We start from the raw sequence: 21,052 nt of genomic DNA on the forward strand, positions 1-21,052 counted from the left end.
GCAGCTGAAGTTGAGCAACACAGCTGAAGTTCTATTGATGCGTGAGCGACGCTTCTGTCGGTTTTTTGCTCAGCTGGAGTTCTGTTGATACATGACTACATAAGTAACATTTCTGTCGGTTTTTTGCTCAGATGAGGGAGATGCAAGTCTTGCAACCAAGAAAAGTGCTACTCGTTTTAGAAGATGGTTCTGTAGAAGTGTGGAATAGCGAAGATTTTATGTGATAAATTCATTGCAATCATAGCTAAGCCTATGAGAAGTAGGCCATCCGTTTATAAATATAAGACCGATTAGAGAGTTTAATATAGACTACATATGGAGCTAAATTTGTGAATCTGCCCTGTAAAATGTGTATAGTCCGTATTAAAATCTTTAAAAGGTCTTGTCCCTTTGGGGACATCCGATAAAATTGAAACGATACAGAAAATCTCTAAAAGGTATTATATTTTGAAACGGAGGGAGTAGCATGTTTTAGCGCTGTTATATCAATATATATATAGATCTAGAAGATAGATGTCAGTATAATGATATACTTTCAGATCAATTACAGCGTCTTATTTGGAGGTAAACAAGAAATTGCGCCTTCTCTCACTATGCCCTTGTCTTAAGGGACATAGATCAGGATTACCACAGCACACATGATCCACAAGAGTCTATGGTCAAACGCTTCTGCTAACAAAGGCGGACGCCAATTTAGTCCTCTAGATGCCACATAATAAAACAGCTTCCACCCAATCCCAAACTTGATGAACTCAAGCCCTTTAGGATTAGACTTACAATCTGTAATGATCATTGGTGGGCACAGTGCCTTCAGGATTAGATTCAAACAAAAGATCGCAACGAATCTAGGTCTTGATCCAATACCATTGCTAGTATGGAAGGCACGTCCTCATTAGTCATTTGACCTCTAAGTAACAAGTACTCCCTCTGTAAAGAAATATAAAATTGTTTAGATCACTAAACACTCTTATATTTCTTAACAGAAATACTCAAAAAAACACCTAGAACTGTAGCAGTGCCGACCTTCTTTACCCGTGTTACCTCTGACCATCAGATGCTTGCCAAGAGATCCACAGCCTAGGAAATAAAGAATCTGTACAAATCATGCAACTTTTGTAACAGCCATCAGCTGTCACTCTTCTCAGGGAGTGACGTTCTGTAGCAATCGTGCTCTCAGAAAGCACATCGACTAGCATCCAACTGCTAAATGCAACAATTAGCAGAGGAAGTTTATTGCGCAAATAATTCGCAATACCAAATTCCACAAGTAGCAGATACAACTTCAGACTAAATTTGTGCTTGCAAAGTGCAAATACCAAAAATGCAGAGTTTTTTCTGTTGCAATTCTTTAAAACCCACATGTTCCAGAACATCCCAATTCCAACCAGCCGAGCATAACATCGTCATGTAGAACATCAGAGCCAAAGCCTAGCTACAGCACATATAGCCAAGGTATTGAAAACTTCAAAACCTAGGAGTTTCGCATGAGGACATTACGCATAACAGATTTTCGTCGCCATCTCCAGATCAGCTACTTTTTAAGTTCTAGCATTACCACTATGGACAAGTACTTAGTATAATACTTGAGGTAGACTCTCCTTGGTGCACAAAACCTGGCATTGTTTTGAGGATTGCATCACAGGCTTCAGTTCATGGTCTTGTAGGCCCTGAAAGCAATGAACACCGTTGCAGCAGCTGCAACAACAGCAAGAGTGGTGTAGGTGTCAGAACTATCCCAGGCATCGAACCAGGTGGGCGTCCGGCAAATCCTCATGCGACCCTTGTTGGCAGCAACACTTTCTTTGACACTTTCTGTCTTGGAGATCCTGCGGTTCTGCTCAGCTGGAATGCTCTTATCCTGTTTTCCTTCTGGCAGATCACTTTGGCAGCAGCTAAAGCCTCCTCCATTGCCCTGGCAGCATCCACCTGCAGGTGCCCCGTCAGTTCCATTTGCTTCAGGGGATTCTTTGGCGCTTGATTCTTCCCCAGCCACGCCATTCGTCATGTGCCTAAGCTCCAGAGCTTTCTTCTGCTGCTCCTCAGACATACCCAACTGACCCCTGTACGACAGGATAGGATAGCACGTGTAAGAACCACATTTCAAACAGGGTATCCGGCTATGGAGTAAACGTAGGGCAAAAGACCAATGAAACATGAACAAGACATATCAGGGCTTTATACAACATTTGCAAAACAAGATTGCATCCTTTGTTATCGGTTTCCTTGCAATGAGATTGGCCACAGAAAGGTCAGTTTTCAATTTCTGAAGTCAACCGCAAATAAACAAATCAAGGCCATTTGAAAATACAACACAGTATTCTTACATGCCATCACAAGAACAGAATATGTCATACAAATGAGTGCTTAAACATAATTGACAAAAACTACACAGGAGTACAAACAACCTACAACATGCTATCTAGATGCTTATAGTCACAGTAGTCCTACTTTACTATAATGCTCAAGAAAAGAAGCATCAGTGACAGACTTACATCCCAGTATCTTCCCTTAACTCAAGATTAAGCTACTTGAAGTAATCAAATCATTTGGAAATAGATAAGCCAGTGCTATAGGCATACAAGTACTAGAACACACACCAGGCAGTTTTTGTAATATTATCAGATTATTGATTTAGGCTCAGAATGTATGATGTATAAGCATGTGCGAGTCCAGATAAAATAGCAAGAGAGTAGGACGCAGATCTGAAAATGCTAATAGTACTCAATGACACTACAACACTGATACAAATGGTGGTGAAACACTAACTAAATATCCTCTTCAGTCAACACATGGAATGGATTAATTAAAAGAGGAAGCATACCTCCATAGACGGTCCACAATCGCTCCCCCTTGTCCAATTTGTTTGTGCAGTAACTCAGGCACATCATCAGGGGCAACATAACCATACCTAGAATTACAAATACAGTAAGCAATGACTGGGTTTTGACTAAGTAAAATTAAAACAGAAGAGCCCTACAGGAAGGTATTGAGATTCCTAGGGCACAAGAATGTACTCCCTCTGTCCCAAAATTCTTGTCTTAGATTTGTCTAAATACGGATGTATCAAGTCACGTTTTAGTACTCCCTCCGTCCAGAAATACTTGTCGAAGAAATGCATAAAAATGGATGTATCTAGAACTAAAATACGTCTAGATACATCCATTCCTCCGACAAGTATTTCCGGACGGAGGGAGTATTAGATACTCCGTATCTAGACAAATCTAAGACAAGAATTTTGGGACGGAGGGAGTAGATTTTATGATAGTTCCTGGTACTTACCAATTACCAGTCACTTCTCCCTTGGCATCTGGACTGAATATGATGACATTTCCTGCATACTTATGACCTCCCACGTGTGAGCATGCACTAACAGCCACGTGACGATCAAGACCTTCTGCTTCAATCTCTTCCTTGAACCTTGTAATCAAAGCAGGACCGCAAACACCACACCTTTTATCCCTGCTTCCATGGCAGCAGACAAAAACATAGGAACCTCTTATAGCCTCAGGAGATCCAGGAAGCCATTCAGTATCTTTCACGAGTACTTCTTCAACGAAGTTGTCAACATCAAAGTGGGTCAGCCCTCTGCAAAGATTACACCACGTATCGAAGAAAACAATCAGTTGACTTGTGTATTCCATTACCTAATAAATACTAGTAGAGATGGAAAGACTGAATGTTTATTTCTTTGCAGCTTTCAGCTACCTGTATCGGATCATATCAGGAAAGATCAACACGTCTCCAAGAGATGACTCAGTGCCGTCTTCTCCTTCACAAATGGTCAGTTTGGTCTGAAAAAGTAGAATAAACCACTCATTAGCAATAAAAAATAACACATGGGGAAGTCTTGTCTATTAATCTATCTAAGCATTATAAGGTGGCTTGTCTGTAAGCACAAATCACATTGCTATCAGTTCAGACACACATGCACATCACAAAACTAATAAAAAAAGGCAGAAAAGCGACATGAATTAACAAAAAATATCAGACAACTTCCAACAATAGACTAATAATAATGACGCCAATCAAAGAATACTTGCTTGAATTTAGTATGAAGAAAAGAACATAAGGCAGTAACTAGCAAAGTGAATATGAAGAAAAGAACATAAGGCATAACTTAGGAAGATTAATATCACTGAGCAGTAACACTCTAGATTGCCAGAAGGTGCAAATGCTCAACAGTGACAGTACCCTCAGAGGAACATACACTTACTAGTAATTGGGCAAGCTTTTCATTCACTTTGTAACTGCCATGTACCAATATAATTACTCCCTACGCTCAGAAATATAAGATGTTTTGGATATTTCAATATGGTCTACATACAGACTTAAATGAGTGAACAAACACACTAGAACGTGTCTATATACATCCAATTCACAAAAAGCTAGAACATCTTATATTTGTCAACATAGGGAATATATGGGGTAACTACATTTTTTTCTTTCTGTTGCTTAGATCCTCTATCACCAAGGAGCAAAAGACGGCCAAGACCCACACAGAGAAATAAGGCAGAGGATCTTCTGCACTCAAATGGACCAAACAAATCATAATATCAACCCCATGTACTGCACTATGTGGATGAAGACAAAAGGAGTAAGCTCCTAGTCCTAAAGGGTGAATAGAAACATTACTGCACATACCAGTACCACCATATGATTTCAAAGGTTCAAAGGTGCATTATAAACACTAACCAATACAGACGGCAAGCAAATAACATAGCAAAGGACACGATAATCAAATGATGAGAAAACATCTAAACATGAACAAACAGAGCCTGGATTTGAAACAAACTACATCCCTCACCCCTTTAAAAGATAGAATAACTGGATGTGAGCAAACCCCCAAAAAAGCAGTGTGTGTGGATTTAAACAAAGCAATATTATCAGAGCCAAATGGACCAGAAAACCATATGAAACAGTTACAAGGAGTCAAGGAACTGTGCATCATAAATAAACTGAGAACCCACCGACTATATTAGCACTGAAATGGAATCACACAAATTCATGAACAAAATCCATTGGATGCAGCGAGAATCCAGCAATAGGACGTTGTGAGCCAAATAATTGGATAGAGTAATCCAATTATACCCAAACAATACAGACGCCTCCAAATCATATAAACACCAAATCACCACCAAAATTCGACACGCATGGCCCATATACAGTTATACACACGCTAGAATGTGGGGATTCGACACCAGTTCAAACCCCAAGAGCACTATTTACATGTCCCGTTGAAAGATGAAACAATAACAACCTTAAAGGAAGCACCAAGCGACCAGATCTTGCGTGAATAAGAACCAAAACAAAATGCGAACAAAATCAAGTAGAGAGACACCAATCTACAGACATAATCGGCACCAAATTGCAAGCATATCAACACCACTGACCACCATAATTAAGCGAGATGCTAGTGGCCAATCAGAAACAATAAACTGAAGCAAAAGCAATTGGAACTACATCGTCCCCCAACACAATCGGATCGACTGATTAGCTTTTAAGGGTCGCGATCTCTGCAGGAACCCAGCACGCCATATGCAGACAACCAAATCGAACTACAGAATACAGTAAAGTAACTCGAGCTAGTCGAAAACTAGTCATCAGCTAAATCCTAAGCTCGGAGCAACCAGCAAACAGTTTCCACTGCGAACAACCACGCTAAAACAACACTAGCATACCAGAAGCATACGGATACCACATCACAGCACCAAATCAGCCATTCACAAACCGAACCGAGAGGGAGATGGGGAGGGAGAGGAGATGCTCACGCTCTTCTTCAGGTCGGGCTTGCGGGCCTTGATGGCGGCGGCGAGGAGGCGGGGGAGGCGGTCGGACTCGGTGGCCTCGAGGTGGGACGGCCACTCCTCGGGGCCCTTGTAGCAGAGGAACACGTGGCGCTCGTGGAAGCCCACCGTCCCGGCGAGCTTCTCCGTGTGGAGCTCCTCGCGCTGGAACCCGAACTCCTTGTCCAGATCGGCGGCCGCGGCGGGGAGGGGCGCCTCCGGCGCGTCGGAGGCCGGCGGCGGGAGGAGGGCGTCCCCGGCGGTGGGGGAGGAGTGGGAGGGATCGGCCATGGGAAGGAGGAGGGGGAGGAGGCGGTGCTGCGGCAGTCGCCGACGGCCTGGGGCGTGCTGGGGAGGGAGGAGCGGCTGAAATGGAAATTGCTTGGAGAGTTTGGGGGAAATGGAAAGCGTCTCGGGTTTTATGGGCTGTTCTTGCGGGAGGGGAAAAGGAAGGCCCCACTGACGAGCGTTTTGCGTGGGCCCAGCTGTCAGTGATGTTTGGGTTTCGTTGCTTGATGCCGTGGGACCCCACGCTAGAGGGAGGTAGCGGCCAGCTAGACAGCTGGAGTTCCGTCTTCACCTGAATTATGACGAAAGGAAACCTTGCAAGTGCTATTTCGCGGCTCGTGTTTGTGAGGTGGTGTTTGTTTCTCTAGTCCTAGAATTTTTTTTAATCCCTGGGACTTTTTAAAAAAGACTCTTAAGGAGGTATTTCTAAGGACTTTTAGCAAAAAGTCTTAAAAAAGTCCCACCCTGTTTGGTTTGCTAGGGACTTTTTCTAGTCCCTACACTAAAAAGTCCTTGGAAACAAACACCTCCTGAGTGGGGCACCACCCGTCAGCGAGCGAGGCTAGTTTCCTTTCAAGGATGACAGGGTTAATTGTTTTTTCTTGGCGAATCCCCTTGTTAGAGTCTGGAGCAAAATGGAGCTCTCCCGTGCGTTTGGATTCTGGACCGTTCGATCGTTTTCCTGATGCGATTCCGGCCGTCGGATCTTGGGCTCGGCTCACGTGAGGCGTCAGATATTTACCAAATTGTTGTGAGCCGTTGGATAAAATTCCAATGGCGACATGATGTAAATACCTTACCCCCACCGGGGCATTTCGGTCATTTCGCGTAGTGGGGGTATAAAAGGCAGCAGCTCCCGTGGTAGAACCCTAGCCGCCGCCTCCCTCCCGCACTCGCGCCTCCCCCGCGGCCATCTCCTCCCGCCTCGCCTCTCTCTCTCTCCCTCTCTTTCTCTCTCCTTGCGCTCCCTGCCGCGCCGCCGCCACCGCTCGCCTCGCGCCGCCGCCTCCGCTCGCCTCGCCATCGCTGGCACCTACCCGAGGAGTGGGTCCGCAGTCCTGCCCCCTCCCTTCCTCCTCTCCCGGTTCGTTCTCCCTCCCATCCCAAGCCAGCTGCCGCCCCCAACCTCGGTGCCGCCTCCTCCCTCTCTCCCATAGGCGCCCGCCGCTGCCGTTTCACCTTCTCGAGAAGGTCAGGTGGAGGCCAGATCCGCCATGCCCACAGCGTTGCTTCCGCTGACACGCTCCTGTGCCGTTCCCAAGCCCGATGCAAAGGAGATGCACGGCCATCCCCTCCCCGTGCGGTGGTGGACGCAGGAGGTGCACGTCTCCGTCGAGGTCATCGCGATTGGGTGAGAACCCTAGCTGATGCTCTGACCCTCACAACCCTCGCTTCGCCCCCTCCTTTCTCTTTCGCCTCTGGATCCGGCCGCCGCCGCCGCTGTCTCTCTGCCTTGCCCCGTCGTCCTGTTCCTGGTGAGATGAGGTCCTTCCTTTCTATTGCTCACATCAGTCATCCAGTTCTAGGCAGTGGATGAATCACTAAGATTGGGAGCAGAGGCAAGGTCTGATGGTGGTTGGTAGATGGGCTCAAGCGTTGCCAGACAAAAAGAAAGGCCACAATTTTTTTCCGCTGACTTCTCTCTTGTTGTTGCTGCTGCAGGATGTTGCCTCGCCCCTGCTTCTGACCTGGACTGGATCTCGTTGGTTCTTGCTCAACCTGCCAAAGGTCTCTCTTTACTGATCTCCGTTTTTGTATCAAAATTGCATCAGACCATGTAGCACTTATTTCGAGCATAGAAGCATTAGTTAACACCTAATTTTATGCAATTGGGTTTCCTATTTTTCTGTTAGGTGCCATGACAAGAATCATTCAGTCGGATGATTTACTGCATTGGAATTTGACAAATTTAATTCTGCCATAATATTCTTTTCTTCACTGCTGAAGTAACAAGTCCATATTTGCATGTGTTGTAGCATTTTGTTGTGTTTTTGTTTCGTTTGAAGTTAACATTCCTCTTTTTCTAGGTCTATATGTTTAAGAATGACTCCACTCATGTCCCCTTTAAAGGATCCATTAAGATCATGGATGATTCAATTCTAGAGATTAATGTGGAGAAAATAATAATCAGATGCAAAAGATGAGTATGCATCATTAATATGCATCCTAAGGGGCAAAGATGCAGTCCTCCAGAGCGGTTGGAAAGAAGAAGAAGATGGGTAAGCTCCTATTCCTCTTCTGTGTTGGTTTAGCAGAAGAAAAAAATTAGGAAGAGGACTTGGAAGGGTATCTGCAGATCTATGTTGGTGCTCTCAGTCTCATCATTTATGCTATAGCAAATCTCTTTCATGTGCATAACCCATGTTAGTGAATCACCTGCTAGCCGCTGATTTACTCTTTGTTATTAATTAGTTTGAGAAAACACTACATGATCATGGTTCTGATTGTGCACCTTCTTGGCTTAGAAAAAGTAGAAAAATAGAGCAGTTTCTGGTTTCAAGTGATTGGGTAAGCTTTGGTTACCCAAAGAGTTGGACCATTACTTACACTTTCAAAACCAGTGTATATCGTTACTGTATGGGACATGTCCATGGCTATATTGATGTTCAGAAGAAGTGGTGAGAGGTTAGGGTTCCTACTTGAGCTCTGTATTTTTCCTGTGTATATCTTTTTGCTAAAAATTGCATTTCTATTAAATAGTAATTCCTAACTAATTGTTTCTGATAAACAACGATGCTGTCCTTACACAGGTTGTTTGATGTGTTCGTGCTTGTCGGCGGGACGGTGCAAGGCGCAACTCCGATGCGGTTCCTCGCCGGTTCGACGGCATTCAGGCGCAACCCCGACATGCACTGAGTACTGCCTCAGCTACAGCCTCCCTCGGTGAAGTCCATCTTCCTCCCGCTCCTCTGCTTCGGCTACTTTATGGGACATGTCCATGGCTATATTGATGTGGTGCTCGTCTGGTTGATGCTCTATGCCCTACTCATGCATCGGCTCTTGTAGTTGTGGATCCATGCCATTTTAGGGTTTGCGGGATGTTGTTCATGTTTAGTTGCTATCATAGGAGCTAATGTGATGCTCTGGTTTACATGTGGATGCCCTGGTCCTATAGCTATGCTCCTGGATTTGCTAGATTGATTAGTGGCGTTCGTGCTAGGGCGATGATGATTAATCGTGGCTGAAATAAGTGTGCCTTTGAGCAATCGTGGCACCTGTGCGTATCAGGTTGGATCCTCCCTCTTGTCTCTAGAATCCTTTTTGATCCTGTGATACTTGTTGTTGTCCTTGGATGGTCATTCTTGTTGAGCGATAACCAGGGCAGCTCCACTGTATGAACAGATTGATCTGGTGATAAGAGATGACGGGGTAGGTTATATGATCGAGGAAAGGTGAATCTGAGCCCGCTATGCAATGAACCCTGAATCGAGAATCCCATCCCATCCCCTTGTTAGAGTCTGAAGCAAAATGGAGCTCTCCCATTCATTTGGATTCTGGACCGTTCGATCGGTTTCCTGATGCGATTTCGGCCGTCGGATCTCGGGCTCGGCTCACGTGAGGCGTCGGATATTTACCAAATCGTTGTGATCCGTCGGATAAAATTCCAATGGCAATAGAATGTAAATACCATGCCCCCACGAGGGCATCTGGGTCATTTTGCTTAGGGGGGCAGGAGTATAAAATGATCGCGGCTTCCTGCGATGAAAACCTAGCTGCCGCCTCCTCTCTCTCACTCGCTCCTGTAGCTGCCTCCCTCCCTCCCACGCAGGTGGTTCCCATGGCGATGGCGGTAGCGGCCACGGAGGAGGGCGGCATATCAGCGGCGCCGGCGATGGCGTCCGTGGCGGCCATGCAATGAGCCCTGAACCATTTTTTATTTGTATTTAAAGGTGTTGCTTATTTATGCTCAACGTTATTCGTGCTAGGGCGATGATGATTACCTTGGCTGGAATTAGTGTGCCTTTGAGCAATTGAGGCACCAGTGGGTATCAAGTTGGATCCTCCCTCTTGTCTCTAGAATCCTTTTTGATCATGTGATACTTGTTGTTGTCCTTGGATGGTCATTCTTGTTGAGTGATAACCAGGGCAGCTCTACTGTATAAACAGATCGATCTGGTGATAAGAGATGATGGGGGTAGCCTATATGATCGAGGAAAGGAAAATCTGAGCCCACTATGCAATAAAACTGCAGCTACCTCCCCTAATGTGTGTAATATTGAAGGCAAAAAAGAACTTTTCATGTCTTGCTACTTTAAAATTCCAAAAGGTTCATTCTTCCTTTGCTGGTTACTTAACCATGTTTTTTGTTTTGATTTGGTTCTGGTTGAGATACTAAAGGTTGTTTATATATGGAAAGAACGGACACTTATAGTTTTGTATGCCTCAACTGTAGCTTAGGATCCAGTGTTGTAGTGTCTTCGATCAGTATGTTCATATTGAGATGTAGGGATGCATCAGGCACGTCAACTTTCTTGGCTTGGCGGTTGCGCAATACTGATACTATGTATAACTTCACAACATTGTGAACTAATGGCCATGTTATAGTGCTCTTATGTTCACTCCTGATCCTGTCACTATCACAGGTGTGGTACACACATAAAGTGGAATCGAGCGTGACCCGCTGAAATTGTCATGGTGCTGCATTCTTACAAAAAAACTAATTAGAGTGTCCTGTTGCGTTAGATGCTTGATGTTTTCCTTTAATTGGAAAGTCGTTCTAGGTAATTGACCCTTCTCCTTAAAACATACTTTGAAGATTTTGAATGACATTTTATTAGAGTAGTTTCCAAATGCTACCTTACCTATTTTCCTTTTTTGTTGTTTCTACTAGGTTTAAACTAAAAGGAGAAATAGCTATAAAAATTGTCCTTTATATTCTTTGTCAGGCCTTCTGCTCGGTCAAATCTGAGTTATGGTAGTTGCTATAAATGTCTAGGTTTCAGCTTAATATTTGCATTACATGCCCGGAGAACTAATGTTATGCTTGTACTAAATTGGAAAATAACTGGCTACATTCGTGTGATGTTTTATGAATTTATTTTTTAATAATTCATGTGTTGTTTCATTCCTTGGAATACACTTTCCCCTGATTTATTACTCCTGAAGATGGTTCCATTTGAATGCGTGAAATTACAAAAGCTCAAGATTGTAGTTTTAGTCATAGGTCAACCAGGGCACTATTTCTAATGAAGGTCATGTTTCTATATGGTTTTTACCGTTCGGTGGTACATTTAGATAGTTAGCATCGTCCGTTGACTATGTGTTTTGTACCCTGTTGTTCCAGGGTGAGATTTCCTGTGATTTTGTGGAAGTAGATGATTGATAGATACTCGGAGGAGGTAATTGATAGATATAGACGTCGTGGTTCCTAATTCTTCATGTACTATTTTTCTTCCAGTTTTCTTTTAATTACAAGCTACCTCTGCCATTGTAGTCATTTCTTTATTTCATACCAGTCTCTGTTGACTACTATGTAACCATGCATGGGTAGCTTAAATGGCATAAGTTCTTATTCAGTTAGAAAAAGGCAACAAAAACAACCAGGGTAATCTTGCTCTAGAAATTGCATGACATGTGCTTATTCTCATTTGTACATATGTGCGAGTTGAGTTCAAGAAATTCTTGCAAATGCATTTTTTGGATAACAGTCATCAGCACATAACCATTTACTGATTTATATTAAACCCTATGGAAGCCAAGATATATTCCAGGTTTAGGTTCATGTCCAATATATCTCATTTCACGGAATATAGATTTGCTTGGAAGCTATATCCTCCCATGGTCCATTGTTTTATGCATTGTTCATGTTAACTTGGCTAAGAAGTGTTCAGGGAAGCTTTGAGTTTTGGTTGTTTCAAAATAAACACATCAAAGAAGATGTTATATACCTTTTGCCATTTAGCGGTGCTTAGGGAGTGAACAAGATCCACTCTAAAAAGCTCCAGCATCTGTCAACAAAGTGTAAGTGATGCAAGCGCACTGAAAATCAGCATTTCCTACTTCCTTGGAAATACTACATTCCAACTTGTCAGGATAATCTATGTTATGTTTCTGGATTGCAGTACCAGTGCAAAGCAGATGGAAAAGAATAAGGCATCAAAGAATGTTGTGCATGTGCCTCTGCTTCCTCCTGCTACTAATGAGGTGCTTGCTCTGTCTTATCTTACGACTGACAAGATGATTCTTAATTTAGCATTGACGCCTGTTTGGCTTTCTTTCTTAAGGTCACAGATCCAGTTGTTGATCCTAAAACACAGGATGTTGGTGGGGTTACTTTAAGGTGCTTGCCCTTTTCCAGATATTTTGAATCAGCTGTTATGTTTGTTGATGCGATTCCATTCTGTTGTGTTCAACTGTTGGTTGTTTTTGAAGGGGTGTTGATGCAGAGGAGGGAGGCGAGGATCCTAGTGCCAGAAAAAGGCATAAGCTCTAGAGCAGCTGACGCCGATTGATCCACTCTTTTGGTATATATGCCTTGTCCTTATCTTTGGTGTCTTTTCACTCGTGTTGTGCGTGTGCTGTTCTTATTTTGATTTCGGCTTTTCATGTCTCAGGTCCATGACGGTTGGCTATGGACGTACGACGATACCTGGATTTGCTGATATCTGTGGTGCTTCATTACGTGCTCAACGATGAAGCCCCTTCGTCGTACGGACCTGTCTACATGAAGACCTATCACTTAGTATATAATCTGCTGCTTTATTTCCTTTAGGGGGTATGTGCCGCGGGTACTTTTAAATTTGAACAAAACCTACCTTATTATTACCTGTTTGCTTGAATGTGTGCCGCCGACGATGTAGTGGAGTATGAGCAGACGCAAACTTGTGGTGCTTATGGCTGTTGTTGGCAAATGACTTAAATATGTCTATGTGTGCCTGTTGTCCATTTCTTTAATTACGTCTGGGATGATCGTGCACATATATATATTTTGTATCGCTTTTGTTACAATTCTGTTCTGTTGGCAGTGCTCATGCTTTAATTCATCCTTATACATGTATGGTTGATACTGCTTGTTGCGTGTGGAAATTTTGACATCTTATTCATTTGGACTCCCGGTGTGTCCCTTTTGTTAGCACGCGTGGATGGCATCATTTTGTTCCCTGTGTCTGATTGATTTCCTCACAATAACTAAATGAGTAGGGTCATTGTTTTTTGCAATATTGTTCTCTGTAAGATTGTTGTTTTGCTCCTTTTTATGGATTTGTGTTTGTGGTTTTTTATACTTGAAATGTTTTGGTGGTTGTATATAGATATACCCGGCAGCTTGCTGTTGGGGTGCGGCAAGCCGCATTTCCTATCTAGTACGCTGTAGATCTGGCCATTTGGGGGGAGGGGGGTTGTAAGTTATTTTAATGAGTAGACACCGATCTGCAGAAAGTGAGCACGAAGTGATTGCAATTACTCCCTCCGTCTAGGTGTGTAAGTCATCTTACGAAAACCAAATAATCCCAAAATACTTAGGCACGGTGCATTAAATTCTACCTCGTTTCTTGTTTCTTGACATATCAACCAATAAGAGATATGAGGTGTGCATGCTTTTAATGACTTGAGACTACCAAACACGACATGCAGTGGTCAGTTCATTGCATGCAATGCTATTAATTAGCAAATGAACATTAAGTTTTCTCGTTTTCCCCTCCTTGGCCACGGTGCACAACCTAAGATGACTTACTCACCTAGACGGAGGGAGTAACAGTACTTTTCTATCCTCGTTTCAACTAGCTACGATGCAGACCGTTGAGAGATTTATTAGAACAACTACGCCCACCCACGGTTTGCAAATCCGGGTCCCTATACGTCCGCGGGCGCGTCTACATGTAATCCGACAACTCATAAACCATATTTCTAAAATATTAAATACATGCAGATAGACCCGGTCATGGGAAGCCCGGCTCGGCCCGAAAAAGCCCGACTCGGCCTGGCCTGACGCTGCCCCCGGGCCGGGCTCGGGCCTAGATTTTGAGCCCGAAGGCCGGGCCGGGCCGGGCCCGGGCCTGTCGTTTTCACGTTTTTCTGAAGGTCGGGCCAGGCCGGCCCGAAGCCCGATGGGCTTTTACGTGTTCGGGCTAGGCTCGGGCCCAGAAAACAGGCCCGATGGCCGGGCCGGGCCAGGCCCGGGCCTGGGTTTTTTGCGTTGGGCTTGGCTAGGCCCGGCCCGAAGCCCGGCCCGGCCTGAGGTATGGCCAGGTATACATGCAGATACGTGCATGTCGATCATTTTGGTTAAATTGTTCCGGTGCACACGTGCAAAATACAAATAGTTCAATGCACATAAATGCAAGTTGTTCGTACTTAAGATTTTCACTGTGGATGTAACATCTGTGTTGTGCCAGCCTGGTTGGGGATTTAGTCCCACCTTGCCGCGTGAGGAGCGACGCAGCCGGCTTAAATAGTTGTGTCGTCCAAAAGCTATAAGCTTCTGTCTTAGTATGGCCATCAATGCTCGCATTGTGAAGGGCATGAGTTCATATCATTCAAAGAGCGAGCATTGATGGCCCCTACTTTCAATGGGAGAGAGTTTTTAAGTACGAGAACTCTTTTTGAATCATTTCACCAAGCTCCGTCGGTCCATATTGCTCGTCCGACGAACCATCAACATCCATCGTCCTACCTATGAAAAAACCACCGAAAAATCTGGTCAGGCAATGTGTCGAACACATAGAGGGCAAGGTGCAATCGAGAGTTGTCGGACATACCGCATGGGCGTACGGGCCAACAACGATGTCTGCGGTAGCGAACATAGATGGGAGGACTGTTATGCCAGTGCTGGTGGGGCCGAGGCAGAGAACGACAACGAATAAGGGTGGCGGTGGAGCTAGGAGAAGGCCGGCGCGGGGGAGGGAGAGGAGAGGAGCAAGTGAAATCAGGTAGGTCGGAGGGGGATTTGGTGCAATTTTTGTTGGGGTCGGGTTGTCAGGTCTGACTTGGCGAACGCGCCCGGGCCTCCCCATGTCCGCCCTATATTTGGAATTGATATGAGGGGTGCCGGTTAGCCCAGGCGTTTGAGGCCGGTTTGAGGCGCCCGTTTAGGTCACTTCTTTGACCGATTACTGACGGGGTCGTCCGCCTGGTCGTTTGAGGGGGGTTTGAGGCACCTGAATGTAGATGCTCCTAAGGGCAAGTTTCTGGTGTGTGACTCGCTGCCCAAACCTGGGCCAGTACAAAGGCATCACCCCTCCCCCCATGGTCGAGGCCTGAGTCCGGATGGGTGGAATTGTCCATCGGAAGTTCTTTCGTGCAAGATACTGGTGCAATAGGTGCATGTATGATCCTCGGGGACAACAATGGCACAATTATTTTCTTGGCATACTGATACTTATTCCACTACAAAGATGCCCTTGAAGTTGATATTAGTGCCAGACTTGAAGGTCTCCCACTGAGCATGCAACAATCAGAGTTGCCTATCATTAATGATTCTGATAGCTAAAATGCCATTGCTACCTTGACAAACGACTCACTCAACCGATCAGTGCATGGTCTTCTGATTATGGAGATTAAGAAGATGCTAGTTTTTCGAGTGTTTATTCTATTAAAAGTAGAATATAGTCAAAATAGAGTTGCTCATAGTCTAGTAATTAGTCCCTTTAGTGATCTGGTAAAGGAGAGGAATGGACTCTCGCTTGTGTCTAGAGTTGTGTTGTGGTCTCTCCCCGTGAGTCTCTGGCCTTGATCGTGCATGTTTGCGTGTATGATTAGTGCACGGTCGAGGTGGGGAGTCACATTTCCCCTGACCCCGAGTTATCGAACCCATGAGAGGACGGTACCCTTTAATTCAAGGGTTTCTAACAAACTTTTGCAAGAAAAATAAATTCTAGCTTTTAATCGGATTAGAATCAAGTTGACACTAGAAACACTTATAATAAAAATAGGCATCTGTATGAGGACATATGTGTTGGAAATATGCCCAAGAGGCAATAATATTGTATTATTTATTTCCGCTTTTATAATTAAGAGTTTATATTGTATGTTATGACTACTATGGTTCTGGAATATGTGATTCAGCGAAAAAATCATTAGCATGTGTGGAATGATAAACGATAAAACCTAATTCCTAGTCTCACCTCTAGGACTAGCTCAAGTGTTGTATGTGAAAGTGCAACTATCCCTAGGTGGTTTTGGTAATTCATAACAACATATAGCTCATTGAGCTAATGCTATTCCAAGACTATTATTTCAGGAAAGCTCAATGAATGACATGGCATGGATGATGAAAGTGGATCCCTCAAAATACTAAGGACAAAGGATTGGCTCAAGCTCAAAAGGTCAAGACTCTTCATTTTATATTTTAGTGATCCAAGATCACATTGAGTCCATAGGAAAATCCAATACTATCAAGGAGGGATGAGGTGTTGCTTAATGAGCCTCTTGCTTCATGTGCTTAGTGATATGCTCCAAAACCCTCAGCTACTTTCTCACATCCACAAATGACCTAAACCCAAAGCCAAAATCGGTCACACCGATTCTTCCAATCCGGCGCCACCGATTTCAAATGTCATAGCCACTGCCACAAACCCTAAGCAAATCGGTCCTACCGATAGGGATCTCGGTCTCACCGAGATGGGATTGTAATCTCTCTGTTTCCCTTCGTAACGTTTCGGTCTAACTGAAGTGAGCGATCGGTCCCACCGAGATTGCAATGTAAACTCTCTGTTTCCTTTTTGTAACATTTCGGTCTCACCGAAAAGAGCAAATCGGTCCCACCGAGTTTACCTGACCAACTCTCTGGAAAGCTTATTACCGAAATCGGTTTCACCGAGTTTGTGTAATCGGTCTTACCGAGATTATGTTATGCCCTAACCCTAACCGAATCAGTCTCACCGAGTTGCATGTCAGTCCCACCGAAAATCACTAACGGTCACTAGGTTTACTAAATCGGTCCGGCCGAGTCTGTTGAATCGGTCCCACCAAGTTTGGTAAATTGTGTGTAACAGTTAGATTTTGTGTGGAGGCTATATATACCCCTCCACCTCCTCTTCATTCATGGAGAGAGCCATCAGACTGAACCTACACTTCCAACTTACCATTTCTGAGAGAGAACCACCTACTCATGTGTTGAGGCCAAGATATTCCATTCCTACCATATGAATCTTGATCTCTAGCCTTCCCCAAGTTGCTTTCCACTCATACCCTCTTTCCACCAGATCCAAATCCTATGAGAGAGAGTTGAGTGTTGGGGAGACTATCATTTGAAGCACAAAAGCAAGGAGTTCATCATCAATGCACCATTTGTTACTTCTTGGAGAGTGGTGTCTCCTAGATTGGCTAGGTGTCACTTAGGAGCCTCCGACAAGATTGTGGAGTTGAACCAAGGAGTTTGTAAGGGCAAGGAGATCGCCTACTTTGTGAAGATCTACCGCTAGTGAGGCAAGTCCTTCGTGGGCGATGGCCATGGTGGGATAGACAAGGTTGCTTCTTCGTGGACCCTTCGTGGGTGGAGCCCTCCGTGGACTCGCGCAACCGTTACCCTTCGTGGGTTGAAGTCTCCATCAACGTGGATGTACGATAGCACCACCTATCAAAACCACGCCAAAAACATCCGTGTCTCCAATTGCGTTTGAATCCTCCAAACCCTTCCCTTTACTTTCTTTCAAGTTGCATGCTTTAATTTCCGCTGCCTATATACTCTTTGCATGCTTGCTTGAATAGTGTGATGATTGCTTGACTTGTCTTAAGATAGCTAAAATCTGCCAAACTCTAAAATTGGGAAAAGGATAAGTTTTTAATTGGTCAAGTAGTCTAATCACCCCCCCTCTAGACATACTTCAAGGTCCTATAGTATGTTTTTCAGATCTTGGGATATCATTTAGTGTAACGGTAGTCCCAAAACAACATTGAGAGTATGACGTTAGAAGAACAATCATATTGAGTTGACCCAACTTATTTGTTATACTTTGAGATATTATCGTCACAAGTCAATCGATATAACATGAAGAGTTAACATATGCTTTAGTTTCTTAGACCATGAGAGTAACATAGTCACTTCTTACCGTGCGATGGACTTTGGGGTTGCTCAAACGTCATATGTAACACAGTGATCATATCGACAACTTACAGGTTAATCGGAAAGTTCGACAAGGGACTAGATAGCTCAAGAGTGGGATTTGCTCATTCGACGATAGAGAGATATTCTTAGGGCCCTCTCGGTGTGATGACATCCATCATAGCCTGGCTAGACACAGATGACTAGGTCACAATGATGCCAAACATGTCAACGAGAAAGAAGAACAAAATCAGTAAGAGGAGACTGGTATAGTGAGCATAAGAATGACTCAAAAGGATACCGATATATCTCACCTCGGGTTTTGTATAGTACTGGTAAGCAAAGGGAATGTCACATGATAACCGAAGGTTCACTCAAATATCATTTGTATATTCATATGGATCAATATGGATGTCCACGGTTCCGCTATTGGTCATTGAATGAAAGGGAGTTCCATTCATGTCTATGTTTTACCGAACCTATTGGGTCACAAGCTTAAGGGAATCATATTCTATTGAGTGTTAGTAGGGAAGAGTTATGAGCAAATATTCAAGAAATAGTTTCATGAATATTAGAAATAGTTTCGAGAGAAACCAAAAGATTTTCGGGGTTACTGAGAGAGTTTCGGGGAATACCGGGAAATGATATATAGGCGGAAATTATTTTCGAGGACCTAATATAAATAATAGAAGATTTAGATAATGATCTAGGAGTCCCTAGAATTTATTTAGAGTCAATGGGCTAAGGGAAATATCAATTGGCCTATTAGTGGAGAGCTAATGGGCCTTGAATGCCCATGTAAGGATGGCGCCCGTTTTAGCTTATTGGACAAGCTGATGGGGGCACAGGGGAGTTGAAGGAGGACTCCTCCACCTTGGACACGCCCCAAGGGAGGTTTTTCCCTCCTCCAAGTCAGCCTATCCCCTCCCTCCATCTATATATATGTGAGGGGGCCGCCCCCTTTGAGATATACAAGTTCTCCCTTGATCTCAGGCGCCCACTCTCTCTCTAGTTCTAATTTTTGATCTAGACTTGAAGTAGTTCCAATTCTCCCTATTCCTCATAATAGAGAAGCCCCGTGAGGTTTTCTTCTCACTCCTCCAATTCTTCAGAGACGATTAGCTCTGGACGATGAAACACTGTCGGGTCTTGAAACTTGTACGCTTGCAATCTGTAGAGAGGTTGTGCTTTCGGTCTTTTATTTGAAGGATCGTCGTGGACAGTTTGAGGGACTTCAAGAATGATCTACAACAACTCTTCTTCTGCTACATCTCGAAGTTGGTAACGATCCGATCTAACATATGCATCTTCATACTGATCCGGGACCATGATCATAAGGCGTTTTTTTGTTTTCTACTACGTTTCCCAGCATTATGCTTACAACCATATATTTGTGTCGGGACCATTATGATCTTAATTTGTGCCCTAAATTCATCCATCGAGATGTGCTTGCTACATATCAAACTTGGGCATGTGTCCAAATTACATCTTGACTGGCACGCGTCCTACATCAAGAGTCAGTTGTCCAACCGAAGGCCCTATCCGTCGCGCGGGGTTGCCTTGGTATTAAGATAACAATAATCAGACAAAAGCATTGGGCATTTAATGACTACATGATGAGTCCAATTTATGTGATGTTTGTGATAGCTATTTCATGGCTACATGGTAGGCTTTGTGGAGTTTTACCGTGTTCACGCACTTCTTTTAGTTAGTATTTATCAGGAAACTTCTTCTAGAGCAAATAAGGTTATATGGAAGGAATCCTAGGAAATGGTGGTGGAATCACGTTATTTAATGTGATAATCAACTATCATAAAAGAATGAAGCAAAGGGACCAAAGGAGAAGCTTATGCGGCGCCTCCGGAGCCAAATACGGACTTTCATACAAGCACACCCACTCATATGAGTGGTTGTATGAGGGTGCCAGCACTGCCGCCTCATCCACTGCTTCCACCCCATGAAGTCAGATCAGGGATCAGAGACACAAATAGGGACAAAACACATCGAGAGGAGAGAACCCTAGCCTCCAGAGGCTTGTGAGGAGGAACCGATCCAAGGCTTCGTCCCCGTCACTCCACATCAAGAGGGCTTCATCATCATCATCATCATCATCATCATCATCATCACCATCTCATCCCCATCTATTTGTAATACATTAGTTGGAGTGGATTCAATCTCGTGTTGCTTGTGTGGGATCTCTATGTTCATCATTATTCACACTATCTCATTCGTGCTCTTGATGTGTGAGTAGTCCCTATAGTTCTTAGGGATATGGAGGAACTCTAATGTGTAATAGATCGTTTGGTATTAGAATTTAATATCCTCTTTGCATGTTTATGTTAATAGTCTTCTTGATGTTGGGTGAAGTCGATCATCCAACATATGCCAATTTTGGATGGAAGGTTGCTACTGCTGGCGAACCGGCTGATCGCGAAGGTAGGTACGTGATAGGGCCTATCTCCCTTTGTCACGGATCATCGCAGCAGGGGGTAAGCAGAGACCACCCATAGGTTGCGTCCACTAGGACCTTTTCCCCCTCAATAGTCGTTTGGTAACCAGAGTGGGGAAGAACGGTGGTGGTGTATGTGATATGGGGCTGCCGCGTGTATGCATGTTTCTGTATCGACTCTGCTCACAAATAAGAATATGCAAAGTGGCCTAGGAATCCAACGTAGAATTGTGTTTAGGCACCGCACACTAGTGGGGAATCCAGACTCCCTGGAACGCTTTAGTCCTATTTGATTTCAACACTCAACTCTACGTCCCTTGTTACTAAGTTAAATTTTGTGCGCATGAAGTCATTCTGCAGACGCCCATTTCTCATTATGCATGACATTATCTTCAAAGTATTCTTTGCATGCACTATGATTTGACTTCATGAGAAGAGGGAGATCTCTACAAAGGGAAACCTGCCATGTGCATTTGCATTCAGGAGAAAATTACTTCTGTGCACATCTTCAGGGGGCGCCCCTTTTTTATGTAGTCAATGACCATGTTCTTT

General features: G+C 44.1%; 1 protein-coding gene and 1 long non-coding RNA gene across 2 annotated transcripts; one reads left to right on the top strand and one right to left on the bottom strand.

The window, feature by feature from the left end:
- Window positions 1-1,216: 1,216 nt before the first annotated feature.
- Window positions 1,217-6,168, bottom strand: LOC119322275. The gene is made up of 5 exons (XM_037595770.1): window positions 5,769-6,168; window positions 3,706-3,791; window positions 3,280-3,585; window positions 2,822-2,908; window positions 1,217-2,060 (listed from the first exon to the last, which is right to left on the bottom strand). Exons 1-5 carry the CDS (start codon window positions 6,072-6,074, stop codon window positions 1,646-1,648), a joined length of 1,200 nt encoding a protein of 399 aa, XP_037451667.1. The 5' UTR covers window positions 6,075-6,168; the 3' UTR covers window positions 1,217-1,645.
- Window positions 6,169-10,784: 4,616 nt separating this feature from the next.
- Window positions 10,785-12,498, top strand: LOC119320051. Its single transcript, XR_005154740.1, has 3 exons — window positions 10,785-12,032; window positions 12,134-12,215; window positions 12,296-12,498. It is a non-coding gene; the product is annotated as an uncharacterized LOC119320051 (long non-coding RNA).
- Window positions 12,499-21,052: the final 8,554 nt, after the last annotated feature.

The sequence above is a fragment of the Triticum dicoccoides genome, chromosome 6B, assembly GCF_002162155.2.
Source record: "Triticum dicoccoides isolate Atlit2015 ecotype Zavitan chromosome 6B, WEW_v2.0, whole genome shotgun sequence".
NCBI lineage: Eukaryota > Viridiplantae > Streptophyta > Magnoliopsida > Poales > Poaceae > Triticum > Triticum dicoccoides.